The 17,739-nt window shown below is 43.9% G+C and overlaps 1 protein-coding gene across 7 annotated transcripts in view; it reads right to left on the reverse strand.

Moving 5' to 3' along the window:
• Positions 1-17,739, reverse strand: part of ARNT (aryl hydrocarbon receptor nuclear translocator) — a 48,807-nt gene that overhangs the window by 29,893 nt on the left and 1,175 nt on the right. For 2 of the 7 annotated variants that reach the window (XM_075907777.1, XM_075907775.1), the window contains exons 2-3: positions 5,356-5,467; positions 2,987-3,037 (exon numbers count right to left, since the gene is read on the reverse strand). The exons of 4 other annotated variants lie outside the window; for them this stretch is intronic. In XM_075907777.1, coding sequence (XP_075763892.1) covers positions 2,987-3,037; positions 5,356-5,467 — 163 coding nt within the window. Of the gene's footprint in view, positions 1-2,986; positions 3,038-5,355; positions 5,468-17,739 lie in introns of those variants that run through there. One more of the 7 variants, XM_014578040.3, reaches the window with a different exon arrangement.

The following is a 17,739-nucleotide window of genomic DNA, read 5'->3' on the forward strand; positions in this document are numbered from 1 at the left end:
AAAAAAAAATCTCAGGATTTCTGCCAATCTGATTTAGAGTGAAATTCTTTCCTGACCCCAAATACGGCACTGAGTGAAATCCTAGTCATCTGAGCAAGTCTCAGACAACACACACTTGGGAAAGACATATCTGTGGTAACTCTCAGCCCTTGCAACAAGGAGTCCTGTGGCACCTTATAAACTAACAGATGTATTGGAGCATAAGCTTTCGTGGGAAAGGACCTACTTCAGAAGATACATGTCAGGACTCCTTGTCACTTCTGCAGATCCAGACTAACACAGCTACCCCTGATACTCTCAGCCCTTGCCATCTAATGTCCCATCTCTGGCCACTGGAAATACATGCAAGCAGCAGCCAGGGATGGGCCCCACACCACATTGCAGGCACTCCTCACAACCCTCTCAAGCTCAGTCTTAAAACAAGACAGGGTATTTTACCACTAGCCAGAACGTCGCTCCTCTGATGGTCAGGCATCTCGATCCATTTTCAAGCCTAAAGTTTTTGATGGCCAGTTTATATCCATTTGTTCATGTGCCAACATTGGCCCTTAAGTTAACACACTCCTCTCCCTCCCGGGGGTATTCAGAGAGAGCAATTTCCTCCCCTCCAGCCTTCAATCTGTTACGCCAAACAAGCAAAGCTCTTGAAGTCTCCTCCCATCAGATGGGTTCTAGGGATGTGAATGGTTAACCAGCCGGAGCAGCCCCCTCGCTGTGGGGGAGGGGAGAGGAGGGCACACTCCAGCCCAGCCTGCCGTGGGCAGAGGGCATCTGCTCCCATTTAAGCTGTTAACCGGTTAAACAGTACGGTTAACTGATTAAACAGGATTTTAGGTTCTCCATTCCTCTGATCACGCAGAAAAGAGCTTGAGGTTCCTGTCTGAATTCATGTTTATTAAACGAGAGACCAGAATAGCACTCAGTGCTGCAGCTGAGGTCTCACCAGCAACTTGTATTTCCAGTAGATATGGGGGAAGTGTTACCATCATACACCTAGGATTGCATTAGTTGTCATCTAAACAAAACAAACAAAAAAAACTAATCCAGGTACCTGGACCACAGATTATTTGCATGAGCTCATTAAGATCTTGAAACTTCCATGCGGATTATAAGAAGTAAGAATGTTTGCAGCCCCTGGGAGTTCTCATTAGTCAGAGCATCCATACAGTAAATTAAACGACTAATTGGTAGGGTAGTAATGGAAACTCTGCTCATTAGCAAAAGGGTTTGACCTTGTTAGAGGAGCAACTGTGTTGTTAGGCTGGACCTGTATTCCCAAAGGTAACAATGAACAGCTGCTTAACTCACCCCTGAAAGGAGTTAAATCACATTTGCTTTCCCCATTAACCACTTTGTTACACCAGCAGAGCTGTTTCTGCAACTCCATATTTAATCCTGTCAACTGAAACCAAAGAGTGACGCACTACTATACACCTAGTACCAGTTTTGTCATGGCTCATCAAGACTCACTACCAGCATATATTTGTTTTAGGCATTCTAACATGAATACTCAAACACAAAGGGCAGCAACTGGACACGTGACAGACCACTCTTAGGTTTGCCCTGCCTGGAAAGTTACCCAAATATCAATCTACTTGCCAGACAGTTAACGCTGTCACTTTGGCTTAGATCAGTGGGTTTAGATATTACGGCATACAGAGATGCAGGATGACACATATTGTTCTTAGCACACCAGGGATGTGTAATGAAGAAAAAAAAAATTATTGGAATCTCCTTCCTTTGATTTGCTTACCCTAGATCAGTGGCTCTCAAACTTTTTGGCCTGGAGCCCAAAGGGCTCAATGCAAATCTTTCCAAGGACCATCAGCCAACCACCCATGATGACAAAATACCTTTGCTTATCTCTAAATACCTTAAATATTGAATTATTCATATGATAGCACCAATAGCCTAAGGAGGCATATATAACCAGTAAGAAAATAAATATTAATTAAAATCAAAATAATTAAACAGGTTAGGAGCTTTAACTTTATCATGTTAATTTATCAAACTTCATTTTAAATAAAGTAAACTATTAATGTATGTCCAAAACAAAAAGTTTCAAAATTGTCTATTTATGACGGGTGGGGAAGCTTTTTTGGGTCAGGGACCACTGATCCACAGAAAAATGAGGAAAAACAGGGACAAAACAACCCCCAACCAACACTGATGTGGCCCACAACTGAGACACCTCATTTCCATGGCACACCAGCCCCAAGGGTTCAGGGCTTCCCCCAAGACAGATTAATTCTTTGGGGTCCCAGGGTTAGTAGATTTTGTGAGCCCGTCAAGGCTTTGGATGGGGCCAAAAGTTGAGGGGTTCAGCGTGCATGGGGGGCTGCCAGGAAATGGGATGAGGATGGGAGGGCAGAAGGAGATGAGGTTGGGGGGTATGGCCGGGAATTTGGGTGCAGGAACGGGTGGGATATCTGGCCTGGAGGGAGGGTGCAGGGTCTCAGCAGGGGGCGGGGCACTTACCAGGCTTTGAACTCTCTGCTGCTCCCAGGCACCACCTCCTGCTGCTCCCATTGGCTGCAATAGCAGCCAATGGGAGCAGCGGGGAAAGCCTCCGGGAATGGATGGGGGGGAGGAGAAGCAGCATGCGGAGCCACTTGGGAGCTGATCCGGCAGCAAGGCTTGGGACTTTCTCCCTCCACCCAGCAGGAAGCTGGCAGCTGGCTCTCCAATCTTGTGGGGGAGGTTGGAGCATCAAGCTGCAGCCCATCTGCAAGGCAGCTGCAGACCACCGTCTATGAGAACCACGGCCCTTCGCATCTGTGTTCTCCCCCTCCGCCATCCAACATACCTCGTGTTGCTGCAGCGCCTCTCCCGGCCCAAGGAGAGCTCCTGTGCCTTCCCCCCAAAAGAGGCAGAGTCAGTAACACTCCCACCAATCCCAGAAGCAAAGCTCTCCTGGGTCTCAGCTCACGTTTTACCATAAGTTTTGTACATTTAAAGAGTGTCTGAGGGGAAAGAACAGCCTCACCTGAGGAATTTATTGGTTCCTTCATCATCATCATCATCATCAAAATCAAGCCTGAAAAACAGAAGCGGGAAAAGCAGCCATTACCAGAAACGCTTCCTCCCAGGGCTGGATTAAGACATGCTGAGGTCCTAAACGACGTCTAGTTTAAGAGGCCCCAAAGCATTATCAAGAAAATGTGTATTATCTTCTTACAGAGAGGACAATGAAAATAGAAATAAAGTTGTTTATAATTGCATATACACTGGTATATAAGCAAAGATGCAACTACAAAAACCTTTTTTTTTTTTTTTTTTTTTGGGTATTTGGAGGTCCCTCAATCTGAGGCCCTAAACTGTAGCCTACTTAACTTATACATAAATCCGGCACTGGTTTTTCTTTCCAGGCTGGTTACCCATTCTGCTGCATGTCAGCCCTGCAGAATTTGTTTGAAACTAACATTAAACACCCCTCCTTGCAGTAATACTGAGAAGAGCCAGGAAATTCAAATAGGTGGCTTCCCATCTACACTAGGGATGTTAAATGTGAGGGTTTTCTTTATAAAAGTGTAACCATTGAATTTTTAAGCGGTTACATGTTTACATGCAGCAGGCAGGCAGGCGCTGGTGCTCAGGCTTGCTTTTAAGCCGGCTCCCCTTAGCACTGGCTCCTGCTCCCCACACCCCCTTCCCCCCCCCCCCCGCTTCTGTATCAGAGGTGGAGAGAGAATGGGAGAAGACGACTCAACTACCCAATAAGCGTAGGTTTATCAGATAGCTGACTACACTTTTACATCCCTAGCGTGTAACCATTAGGATTCACCCATAAGCCCAGGCTTATTGCTTAATTGTGTAAATGGGTAAACCAGAGGGGTGGGGAAAAACTTTTTTGGGTCAGGGGCCACACCCAAGAGAACAAAACAAACTCACTGACGTGGCCCACGGCTAAGAAGGAGGAAGACACTCCCTACATTCCCCTCGCACACCAGAGCCTTGGGTGGCCCAGGCTAGAAGATTGTATGAATTCTATCCTCACAAGGGGACAGTTGGGGGAAGAGGAGAGCGGGAGCATCAGCACAGGCCCCCCAATGCAAGGAGGGCTGCATCCAGCCCCCTGGCCTTAGGTTCTCCATCCCTGGGGTAAATGCTAACATCTCCAATATACACTTGTCAGAAACGGAGCATGCAACGGTGCAGGAGGCCATTTGGCATGACATCAACCTTGCCATGCATTAACCTTGTATTCCAAGTATTGTAGGAAATTCAAAACAGCGAGTAGGGATGTAAAAGGTTAAATGGTTACCAGTAAGCATTAGCCTTACTGGTACACTTACCAGGTAACCAGAGGGTCTGGCATAACCTCTGCCTATGACTGGTGGTTAACCAAATCGTTTTTGGTTAGCCAATTTAGCCAATTTTTATATTCCTAATGGCAAGTGATCTTATAAAGCAGATAGCTCCCTGCACTCCCCACCCCTGACCTGATCAGCGTGGTAATCTCCATCTGGAGAATATAGTGTCTGCCACTTTAAAATTGTCAAATCTCCTTTATCTTAAAAATGGAAAACAAAATAAAAGTTAACTCTAAACAGTAGAGTTTGTGTTCTTAGCAATCTTAGATGGTACTACTGTTAGAAAAAGGCTGACTTTTCTATTGTGACCACCTTTTATGTGCCTGGAAGGGGGAAAGAGTTGTCACTTTACTTTGTTTGCACTTTGAAACCTAGCATACAGAGCCAGCTCAGCTGCCTATATGCCTGTAAATAATGTACAAGGAACAAGTGGTAGGCAGAGTGGGAGGGCTTGAAAATAAGAGGATTTTACCAGCAGTGGGCTTTTTAAGAGAAACTATTGAAGTCTATTTCCCTTGTCCCTTCAATTTGCAACAGTATTTTTAGCACAGTAAAACTAGAGTACAAGCACCATTGCGATCATAAAGCTCACCCTACAGAATGGCATCAGAAAAGCATTGCAGACTGATCCACTGGTATTCTCCATCTCACACCAGCCGAAGTATTTTCTCCTTTGCACTACCATGTTCTGGAGCAGACTTCTTTTATTAGTGCTTCACTGATTTCCCTGCCTCCTGCCCCATGTCATTCCCAGCCATTTTTTCTTTTGTCCTGAAACTCAACTTCTTTTGGCCACACCTTTTAACAGTAACCATATTAACTGAAAGGCATTTGGGGATACAGTTTGCATTCAAGATAAAATGACTAAACAAAAGTCAAAAGAAGCTGAAGCCACTGAGGAATAATTAAATCCTTTCAAAGGTAAGGAAGTTTCCTCATTACAAGGCTGACCACGCTTTACTGTACCACACAAATTGCTCTGCAAGGGAGTAAACACTATCTTAAGGAGCAGCTTACTGTGTTTCTAGTTATTACAACTTACCCTGGTCGTCTCTTGTTTGTCCTCTGGACAATGGCTACTCCAGACTGCGTACCAGGTCCAGGGTTCCCAGAAGCAGCTGTTGCACCCAGAGAGGGAACATCCGAGGCCATTTCTGAGCAGCGGAGAAAAGCAATTATGCCAAGTCCCACCATGTTTCAGATTTTGAAGCGCATTATCCATTAGATTAGTTATCCATTAGAGGTGATTAAATCTGAGCCCCAATGCAGTTAAGCCCTTTATCTATTTAAGTGGGTAAACTTTATGCAACATGCAAGTCAGATTCTCATTTAGCTCTCCGTCCAGAGCCTGTATTAAGGGCACATTTGAAGCTCTAAGCACATGCTGCTTTCATAAGATCAAAAGCTCATATCACTAAGATGTGTTCATTTGAAAGAGGAGCTTGATGTGGTCGTGGTTAGAAGTGGAGACAAATGCTAATTGGCCCCCCTCTGGTATGCAGAAGGGAAAGGGAAGGAAAGCTTGGAGCTACTAAAATGATTAATACAATTGGGGAGGAGAGGAGAATCAAATTCATACTAAAGCTGGCACTAAATACATTCTCACGCGTTTTTCCTATGGACACTACTTCGTAACAGCCTTAGGGGGCTTAACCAACATTTATAGAACCCTCTGAAATTGTAGAAACATGGTAGAGTGGAGTTTTATTATGTAAGCAACTGTGCTGAATTGGACCAGGGAGACTTCCTGAAACCATTCAACTCTCAGCCTCTCTAGCGGACTGCCAATTGTAATACTGGATACCACTCTTGTTCATTACCTATCGCCAACTACTCATCTCCAAGATAGGCCAAACACAGAACAGCAGCAGCTGTGGTCACTACCACTCTGGGCTGGATTCAAACTAGTGATCAAGTCAGAAAGACCTGTGTCTTTTACCAGCTATCTAGTCTATTGCTTCTACAGGTCCAATTATGCTGAAACACAAAGCAAAACAGCCGTGATTCCATCTGAACACAAATATATTAATCATGTGCCACCGCTGGATGACAGAACTATAGAAAAGAAATAATACTGGACATTGCACTACTTTCAGCAAAAGGAAACAGCTTCTCAGGTTAATTACTGGGGTACTAAGAATGTGAACAATGCTGCATAGTCTTCTCTTAATAAGAACTTGTACTAAGTTTTTTTGCTGAAAATCTTCTAAGCTGAAGTAAAGATTCTAACCAGGAACAACTTATAAGCAAAGGAAAAGAGCCAAATGTAAACATGCATGTTAGAATTCAAAGCCAGTTGAATTATTCACATTTTGTATAGAGCTGAGTTAAATAAATGTAATGAGATATTTCCTACCCCAGTCTAACATATTCATGGTTCATTCCCATGTAAGAATTGTGCCTAACCCCAAAATGAATGTGTTAATTACATTATTGGCTTTAAAAAGCCAGTATCTAAGCACCTGCATGGTGTAAAGTTTCAACAAAAACAAAACAAACCAGAGGGGAAAAGCCAGAGATCTTGGGTATCTCAAATCTCCGTTTGTCGTTTTCTCTCAAAATCACATTCACAGTAATAGCGTAATGGAAAATTATCTATTCATTGCAATAAAGGATCCAACTCGCCTATTGTCCACCCATTTTGAAGGGTTACTGACTCTAAGTACAACATTGGGTGAGTTTGTGGTTTGTGTTTGTTTTTAAACTGAAGAATTAAAAACTTTATGAAAAGATGCAAATCACGCAAGCCTCACTTAATTATGCTTCCTTATTAGGACCATTTTTAGAACTAAAAATCTTTGGGATAAATTACATTAGATTATAACAGAAACAGGAACTAGAAGAAAGAAAAACGTTGAGGGAAAATAGTCATGGTCTTCAGAGATTGTTTGATACATGATACGAAAATAAACTTCTATAAATGGCTCCATACCTGAAAACAGAAGATACCCAAAATGAATACAGGCAGTCCCCGGGTTACGTACAAGATAGGGACTGTAGGTTTGTTCTTAAGTTGAATCTGTATGTAAGTCGGAACTGGCATCCAGATTCAGCCGCTGCTGAAACTGATCAGTTTCAACAGCGGCTGAATCTGGACGCCAGTTCCGACTTACATACAGATTCAACTTAAGAACCCCAGAGCAACTCTGCCTTGGGCTTCCTGTAGTCAGCCGCTGGTCAGTTTCAGCAGCGGCTGACTTGGGGACGCCTGGGGCAGAGCAGCTCGGGTGCTGCTGGGTTGGTCCAGTAGCACGACCGCTCCTCAGCGCTACTGGACCAACCCAGCAGCACCCCAGCTGCTCTGCCCCAGGCGTCCTGATTCAGCCGCTGCTGAAACTGATCAGCAGCGGCTGAATCAGGACTGCTGGGGTGCTGCCGGGTTGGTCCAGTAGTGCCAAGGAGCGGTGCTACGGGACCAACCGGCAGCGCCCCACCTGTTCTACCACAGGCCCCGGGCTTTGCTCCACGTCTCCCTGGTCTGCTGGGGGGGGGGGCACTAGCTTCGTCTCCCCCCAGCAGACCAGGGAGACGCGGAGCAAAGAGGCGGAGGACCCGGGCCGGACCGCGGCACTTCCAGATCAGCGCCGCGGTCCGGCCTGGGTCCTCCGCAGCTTTGCTCAGCGTCTCCCTGGTCTGCAGACCAGGGAGACGCTGAGCAAAGCAGCGGAGAACCTGGGGCCGGACCCACAGCGCTTCCAGATCAGCTGGAAGCGCCGCGGGTCCGGCCCGGGTCCTAGGCGGCTTTGCTCAGCGTCTCCCTGGTCTGCAGACCAGGGAGACGCTGAGCAAAGTGGCGGAGGACCTGGGCTGGACCCGCGGCGCTTCCAGATCAGCGCCGCAGGTCCAGCCCGGGTCCTCCGCGGCTTTGCTCCGCGTCTCCCTGGTCTGCTGGCTCCCCCAGCAGACCAGGGAGACGGGGAGCAGCTTTTCTCGCCCCGAAGGAGGCGGGCGGCGGGACCAGGCATCCCGCCGCTCCAGTCCTCCGGGGCGAGAAAATCCCTGTTCGTAACTGCGGATCCGACATAAGTCGGATCCGCGTAACTCGGGGACTGCCTGTACAACACGGTTTTCAGGTAAGAAATTTGAAATGCAAAGAGCTTTCAAGTTCTGCATTCATAGTTCAAACTATGTGGTCAAGCCTGTTAAAGGTCAACAAATTTCAATTCTCGAAGAGTGTAGGGTTTTCAGTTACTTGCAAACCCAGTATGTGATAGGAAGGCACAACTTCCAGGCCCTCAAAGAGGGCTGCTCTGTGCCCTGAGCGGTTTTGTACATGGCTTGGAAGTATTTTATTTTTAATCGCTAAACATTAATCAATTTCACAATATACATGCAAACCAACAGAAATACTTCTGCCAAAATTTAGATAGGAAGAATAAGAAAAATGCTGCTTGAGCATTAAGCTATTTATTCTGTATGATTTTACATAAGATGTTGACAATTTGTATGTGAAGGTTATGAAACTGTACATTTTTAAATCTCAAAATCTACCCAAAACAAAATAGCTGTTGTAGGATTCCCCTGATAATTTCCTGCTACAAGGAAAACTTAAAATGAATTAAAAATATTGACAATTCTTTTAAAAAAAATTATCCACTTAAGTTATTTAAAAACCAAATCAAATCCTGCCACACCTATTGATGCAGCATACAGGAAGCACTGCCAAACTGCTAATATCACTTGTCAGAAATCATACAAGTGCCCTGCTAGCAATAAAAGCATTGGAGTACCACTCTAGCGACCATGGTTTGAATTGTAGCGTAGGCCGCATCTGGCCTGCCAAGCCTTTGGATCTGCCCTGCCTGGACTCTTAGGCAGGCTCCCTACCTGCTGCTGCCCCAGGCTGCTCAATGTGCTTCTGTGCACTGCACAGTGGGGGGGGGAGGGGAAGACTCTTGCATGCTGCCCCTCCCAGCCAATAGCGCATGTCCCGTTTGCCAGAAACCAGTCAATGGAAGCTGCGATGATTGGGCTGGGGTGTGGGTCAGTGTTCCCCCCAGTCTCCCCCACCCCCTCCAAGTTGTTTTGCTATTTGTGTTTTTTGGCTCCAGTCAGTTCCTCTTTCCCTCCCCCCCCCCTTTTGCTCAACAACTTTTGCTGCTATGGGGGAGGGAGGGGGAGGGTTTCTCAAAATTCAAAAAGAAGGCATGATGCCAAAAAGTTTGGGAACCACTGAACTAAAGAATCCTGCCAAACTCTCCAACTACAGACTCTTGCAATATGCCCGGAAAGTGGAAAAGCACTTCTGCCTCATCAGATCCGCTGGGATAGGCGAGACAGAGGACTGGAACTCACAAGAGACCCTGCTGAAATCAGTGAGAGTTTTGTCAGTGAAGTCAACGGAGCCAGGATTTCATCCCGGGGTCTTCTCCCTAGCTCTGTCATGCCTCCATTTCCCTTTCCACACTCTGGTCTACTTAGACTGTAGGCTTTTTAACGCAGGGACTTTCTTACCAGGTGCTTGCACAGCATCTAGCATAATGAACTTTGATCTCAGAGCTTCCATTTGCTACTACAGTATGAAAAAAGGAGTAACCTTCTAGCAGCTTAATGTACTACAAACACTGCAGTCAGCATATTTTTGTTCTCTTGCTGCAATATGCAGCATGCAACACACTATATAAATTTTTGTATCACTACAATAATTTCATTAGCTAGTCATCAAGAGTACTGGAATCAAGACATCTTGACATGAACCATGCCAAAATCCATCCATGTGGAGTCAAATTACCAGATCAATCAAGAAACTTATGCTAGATCTTTTGGGTGTGAAACATGCATTATCTATTTCATGATAAGAGTAGCTTTCAATGATTTTTAAAAGCCATTTTGTACTAAAATCACTCCCCACACGGCAGAAAGATATACGCATTGCTAACAAATGTCAATGTTAATAATCAGAAACATTTTATGGTAATGTATTTCTGCATTAATTTAAGTCATCTGATCTGAAAAAGATTAGAATACAATATTGCATAGCATTTTAAAAAAGCAGATGTAGTTCTCCCACAAAATCATCTAAATACATGGCTAGTCTGTATTAGGGTTTTTTTTTTTTTTTGCAAATCCCTCCTTCCCTCCTCCCCCCAAACTGAGTGTGCTTCATGACACTATCACAGCAAGACTACCATCCTGCCAATTTTTAGAATTCACCAAGGGTGACTGCACTCTGGAATAACCACTGAGCCTGGCAAATAGCAAAGACATTATTCTTGGCCTTACCAATAGCATGGGAATTCTAGATTTAAATAACTATAGCAACAGAAGAGGGTATATCACTTTTAAAAAAAAATGACATTTTAGTATAATCCCCAAAACTGTCAACATATAAAACATTCTACAGATTACCTTTGCCCTTAATCTTCTTTTCCATACTCAAGTAGTTAGGTTTTTACCTATGTTCCCTGTCCAACTTGTACAGATGGTTAAAAAAAATAAAACCAAAAAGTTCCCCCACAAAGTGATGGGCCCACGTTCACATGGTGTGTCTGGAAAGACCTGCAGTTCCGAGACCTGTGTTTTAGTTTTAAAAAATACTTTCCCTGCCATCTTTCTGGTGACAAGAGACCCTATTGCTAAATAAGGCCTTTAAATGTTTCAATTATTTAAGTTTGGGAACACAGTATTTATGAATCTAATTTAGTTTTTTAATGTATTGCTTCTCTATCTTGAGATCTAAAGCATACGGCAATTGACAATATGGTATTGATGTTGCTTCATTTGTTCACTAAACCTAATCCTGGGTTTGAGGTAAATTTAAGTGGTTTAGAAGAAATCATGAAGGAGGAGCTTGTTTTATGTCTAGACTTGGCTTTATGATGCATATGATTTTTTCCTGTTTAAACCATGGTATTTGCATTTCTGGAGTTACTGACTCCGACACTGTATGTCACTGTTCTATTAAGAAGGGAGGAACTTCCGGTTAAAGACAGAGGAAGGAAATGACCTTGTATTTTTAAGACTGATTTACGAGCAAAACAATTTTAAAAGAAAGCTTCTTACTTCTGATCTGTGCATTCTCAAGGGTCACTACCAGGACTAAGAGCTAAAAGCATAGGGATCCAGAGGTTAGGGCTTTGGTTTGGTTTTTTGGGGGGAGGAAGGGATGAACCACATGAATTTGAGCAACTTACTTCACCCCTTGCCTGCTCCCCATCTATAAAAACTAGAACTACGCTCCACACTTGCCTACTACAGGAGGTGGTGATGAGGCTTAAGAAAAGGAAGTCTGTAGAGTGCTTTGAGATCATGGAAAGTACCATATTTACGCCTAAAAGGAAATACATAAAAAGGGTTACGGAAAATCCAGTTACGTTCCCGCTGTTTAGAGGAAAAGTCCTCCTCAAAAACTGTATGTTAAAAATATGAACCGTCTCATCTGGAAATATTTATACAAAACATAACAAACATTAGGCTCCAGCATTCTTTTCAATTTTACCCTGAATACAAATTTTATACTGAAATTAGTACGGAAGAAATGAGACCAAGGTCTGTGCCTAATAGATGCATGCCTATTAGGGATCATTCAAGGTATAGAACTATCTAAAAACCAAGAGGGGAAGGGAAATGGGTAGAGAGACTGAAAAGAAGGACATAACTAGCGGGTGGAATCAACTGTCACAAGGAAAATGGTGGCGTTACACATAAACTGTCCAGGATGTTGCTCAACTAGAAATGTTTGAAATTAAGGTGGGGATGCCAATAGCTTCTTCATCTTTTCAGTCCTCAGCACTCATTTCCTCCCTGGTCCAGCACCCTCAGAACCTGACTAAAACCAAACCAGGGAATTTGCCAGACCAGGGGAAGTCAATCCCAACCACTCTGGTCCTGGCTGCTGGCCAGCATGGCTCTTCCCGAGTCTAGCAATGCTCCTGGCCCTAGAGTGCCCATTTCCTCCCTAATGAGAGCTCCAGCCCTAGAGCACTCAAGAAATCACCAACAATGCCAGACTAGGGTTGTTGCCAATCTAGGGAAATCAGAATTACAGAGGTTCAACCTGCAGTTTCTTATTCTTGCTGTAGCAAATGTGGAAGCTGCTGACTAATATGACAAACTAAAAATTAATGATTACTGAATGTCAGAGTATGATGTTTTGACTAAAGTTGCCCACATATGAAGTGGTATGAAGCAAGCATTTGAATAGGCTGAGTAACAGATCAACTGAAGCAATAATAGCGTTACTCTATTAAAGTAAACTGTAAACCCTTTCAGGAGTGAAGCAGCAAGACAGAACATGTTCTTAAATGTGATGAAACCAACTTTTTGCAAGATCAAATGCGTCACTGAGAGAAAGATTTGTCTGCCAAAGAGGAAGATCAGATCTTTAATGACCCTGCTAACAGGATATGTTTTACATTGTGGTCATCACAGACACATAGCCAGAATGATGTGTAAATCTTTGTTCTAAGCCTTTGAGGCAACTCTTTAGCATCAGCTCCATCCGGAAGCAATCCTTAATTGTCTCCAACTCCCATTCCCAATGAATGAACACACCAAACTAGGACCACCACTAAAAAGGTCAAAATTGACAAGCTATGAATCTTTTGCATTTCTGACCAATATGACTGACTGCAAAGACAAAACTGAGCTTCAGTCCAGATCAGGAAGAGACTGAACATAATTGATGGAACATGACCTTCAGTTCCTTCCTTTTCTTCTAGACTGTATAACTGAATATCCCATGTTTCCACACCAATTCTATTTGTGAAGGAGGTTGTCTCAATGGGCAGCATCAAAATGGTGGCCTACCGCAGAAGTAAAAACATGAAAAACAGAAGAGCTGAATTCAGAATTAGTGATGTAACCAAGTACAGGCAGTCCCCGGGTTAGGTACAAGATAGGGACTGTAGGTTTGTTCTTAAGTTGAATCTGTATGTAAGTCGGAACTTGATCAGTTTCAACAGCGGCTGAATCTGGACGCCAGTTCCGACTTACATACAGATTCAACTTAAGAACCCCAGGCTCTGCGGCTTTGCTCTGCTTTGCTCCCCGTCCCCCTGGCCTGCAGACCAGGGGGACGGGGAGCAAAGCGGCGGAACAAGTGGGCAGCGGATCTGCAGTTATGCAGACCAGGGGGACGGGGAGCAAAGCAGAGCAAAGCCGCGGAGCACGCGGGCAGCGGACAGCCCAGACGTGTTCCGCCGCTTTGCTTCCTCTCCCTGGTCTGCTGGAGACTAGGGAGAGGGAGGGCCCCGTTTGTAACTGCGGATCCGACATAAGTCGGATCCGCGTAACTCGGGGACTGCCTGTACTTGACTACTCAGTTCCCCCTCCTACTTGCTGCCTCTGTATGGAGAGGAAACAGGAGACGGTGCTGAGGGGAGCCTGTTTAAAAGCTGGTTCCCCCAGCACCATCTCCACAGTGCTGCCCCACGGACAGGGGCTGCTGCCGCCAAGCAGCCCCTGTCCACGGCGGCCTGGGCAGCTCTTACTACATTTAAAATGCAAAGGCACAGCGGTCCTGGAGCCTGCACCAGTCCTGGCTTGCACCAGCTCAGGAAGTCACCTGTGCTGTGGCTCTGCAGAGCGGCCCCCATATCAACTAATCATGTAGTTGACACAATTTGTATTGGCTGCACAATTAGCCAAATAACTGCTCTTTGGCATCCTTATTCAGAATTGTGTAGACTTATTTGACTAAAACTTGAGAATAGGCTAGGTATGGAAACAAAAAAGAAGTTTACAAAAAAGCTGATCACTATCAGAGCAGCTACAACTGAGCAGTAATCCAGCTAGGTAGAAGAATGCAATAATCAAGTCTTATCTCATTCACAGAACTGCAAGCTTTACTGTTTGGACCGCGTGAACGACTACGCTTAAGACGGGAATTGCACACTGTAGGGATGTTAATTAATGATTACTTTGCTAGTCAAGTAGTTGATGGAATTTTCATCAACTACTCAATAGGCACTTGTGCATTCTTCCTTTGAAATGTACAAGAGCCTTTGCCATGATGTTTCAAAGCGGCAGCACCACATTCTGCCACTTTGAAATATCCCCTCTCCTGCCACCCCTTTGCTGCCTCTATCTAATAGAGGCAGCAAGGGGGAAGGAATCGACTAGTCGACAGACTATCCGATAAGCATTTTCTTATTGGATAGTCAACTAGTCTACTAGCCCTTAACATCCTTAGCACACTGGTATTTTTTTCATTTAATAAAGCCATTGTTAATAAGTTCTTGGACCATAGGAGAGGAAACACAGCAAACCTGAAGATAATTATTAAAAAAAAAAAAGATTACCCTTAAAAGTGACAACGTTTTGGTAACCATTAGCATATTGGGGTTTTTTTAAAACAGCATTTTAAAAATAAAGAGCTGTGCATTTATTATGAGTCAAGGTACAATGTACACCACCATGCTTTGCCAAGGCTCATAGGAAAAGAAAGTAACATTAACAAGAAACCAAGGGCAAATAAACCTTGTACCTTTCACTTCACTGCCAATATTAAAAAAGCAGATATGAACAGGGAAGGGAAGTTTATAATGAAACTAATAGGTCAAATATTTGTCCAAAAAAATTTTTACAAACAAAATCTGACATTAAAAATCTTTCAAATATTATACAAGTCTCCTCCTCCAGATTAAGCCTAACTAGGGATGAGAGATTCCGTGTTTTTTAGTAATTGTGGAGCCCAAACATTTTTAATGGTTACCAAAATGGCCCCCCGGAGCTCCTGGCCCCCCCTCCCAGGGAGCCCGTCATCCCACAGAGCAGCCTCTGTCTCCGGCAAGCCCGGGCCTGCTGCAGACAGAAGCTACTCCGTGACAGCCTCCCCTGCCTCGCCACCCTGCACTGCTGCCTCTGATAGAGAAGCAGCAGCGCAGTGGGAGGGGGGAGAGGGCAGGCGGCTCCATAGGATCCAGTGTTCACAGGGATCCAGCTTTTAAGCCAACTCCCCGCTACCGGATCCTGCCTGCCCCCCGTGCTGTTGCCTCAGCTACAGAGGCAGTAAAGAGAGGAGTTGTGTGTAGTCATTTGGATTAACCAATAAACCCGGGTTTATTGGTTAATCATTTAAACATCTATATGCTAACATCCCTACCTTCTATCATTAAACAATGAAGCCTTACGCTATGGGAGAAGACAGATTAATTGCTGGGGAACAGATGGGTAGAAAGATGTGTTGCTTTAAGGAGAAATTTAAAATGAAATGAAAAGAGATTCATCTGTAGTCCACTCGACAATAAAAGTCATTGCTTGCAGCTTAGATCAAAACGTAAGTACTTATGAACAGCAAGACTAATGTAAAAAATGAGTTAAGCCAGAAACGTGCACTGAACGTTTCCACTAAACAGACTCAGGACTCTATTCTGAAAGCTGTTTGGCACAACCACATCTTGCACCTGCAGAATTCCAGTAAAGTCTGTGGGGGACTAACAAGGGCACACTGGTCTTCCCATGCAGAACTTAAAGATCCAGGCCCTAGGGTTGAAACCTCTGTGCTTTTAAACAGTTGTAAATTACAGCATATTTTGTAACCAGTTTTATCCATCACCAGACTCTGCCGGCTTAATAGGACATTCGGTGCATATTTCTGGGCTTAGCTCACTCGAACTTTGCAGTCCACTTTTTAATACCAAAAGGGAAAAAAGGGGTCAAAGCTTGCAAGGACAGCAGCAGACAAATAACTTATCTTACTAACATTAACCTAAATGTATACAATGCATAATTACTCAGAGTAAATACCTTTTCCTGTTTAGAGAATCAAGCTATTATTGGTGTGTTTGTCAAACTGTAGCCATGAAGTTATAAATGAGGATGGAAAACTTGTTCTTTTGACATGTGAATTCAGCAATGTTTAAAGAGTGTCTCGAATGCTAAATATCATCCAACTCAGCAGATGAAGTTGCATAAACATTTTGTCATGTGTGAACAATACAAAATACTCATTAGTGTACTTACTTTTCAGATCACAGAAGTATTATTGTACTACAAAATCTGGTTTACTTTATGAAGTGTTTCCTCCCCCCCAGCTTTACTGCACCAGGCAATGGATTTAACTACATCTCTTTTGCTCTTGAAATTGCAAGAGAAACTTCAACACTAAAAACAAACAAACAAAAACACCAAAAAAAAAAACCCCACCACCCTGGCAGACAAGAAGGGAGCAATCTCTTTTATAAAGCTCCAGTCCTGTCAACACCTACATGCTTAACTTTTTTTATGTTGAGGAGCTTCTTTGATTTGTGAAGCACATGTGTTTGCAGGATTGGGGGGTAGGGAGGTCTAAGTTTCAATCTGTTGCCCTATTCTGACCAAATGGCAACACAAGCGTCAATGATTCAAACAAGGGGAACTGACTTCAGTATGTTGTAGAATTTCAGTTCTTTACATGTGAAACCACAACCACGTATTTCTAGACGTCAGCGCTGCACCCTAGCCTCAAGATCACCACAAGCTAAAGACCCAAGGTGCTTTCTCAATGTTGAAAGCCACAAAAGGTTACTATACCAAATTATGTTTAGCTAGAATGAAAATTTCATCCTTCAAAATTCTGTTTAACAATATTTGATGAATGTGAACCGCTCTCACAGCCCAAGACCTAATCAGCCTCAAGCCACAAATGAATATACAGAAAACACCACAATTCAAAGAACACAAGCAGAGGTCAAAATTCGAATCCGCTACAACACTGTAAATCCACAATAACTCTACTGGCATCAGGGAAGTTACATCAGATATACACCAAAACAAATGAGAAAGTTTTAGCCAGAAACTTATGAGGCATGAAAGATTCAATTATAATCAGCAAGGATCAGAAATACCAGATTTCCCCCACACACCCATAAAAAAGAGCTCCTGTGTTAGGCAGAGTTTAGAAAGTTAAAAGCACACTAGCACTGCCTCTCTTGCCTATGTACATTATCAGTTTTGCCTGTCAATCAGTTCAGAAGAGATGAAATGGGATATTGTTTTTATTGCCATGAATTACAGTTTGCAGTGCCCTCATAGTTTAAGCAATTAATAACAGTAGATTTTATTTCTTGCCAGGGCAAAAACAAATCAACATATGTGCAGAAAGAACACCCCAATGTAAGCCATTAAAATAACAATTTTTTTTAAGATAATTTTCTGGAGTGCACTTACTGCATGCCAGCCAGCAATGAATTCACAGAGATGGGAAAGAGACCTATCAAAACAGACTGGGCTGTTTGCATGTGTGCGACCTTGAAGGGAAGCAGGGTCTACTTCGAAACAAGCTAGCCAGCAACATAATCCAACAAGGAGTAAAAAGCAGCAGGAAAAAATTGGGGGGAGGGATTCACTGGGAAGGGGTTGGTCCAACCCCACCTCATGCATTACTGTTAAAGGCTCCAGCCAAGCCTCCCCTCTAAGCTTAAATATGACACCCACCGCAACCCTCTGCCTAGAACAGGGTTTCACCATAACATTTCAAAAAGGTTGCCAAGTGTCTCTGCCCCCC

The sequence above is a fragment of the Pelodiscus sinensis genome, chromosome 24 (genome assembly GCF_049634645.1).
Source record: "Pelodiscus sinensis isolate JC-2024 chromosome 24, ASM4963464v1, whole genome shotgun sequence".
NCBI classification, from domain to species: Eukaryota; Metazoa; Chordata; order Testudines; family Trionychidae; genus Pelodiscus; species Pelodiscus sinensis.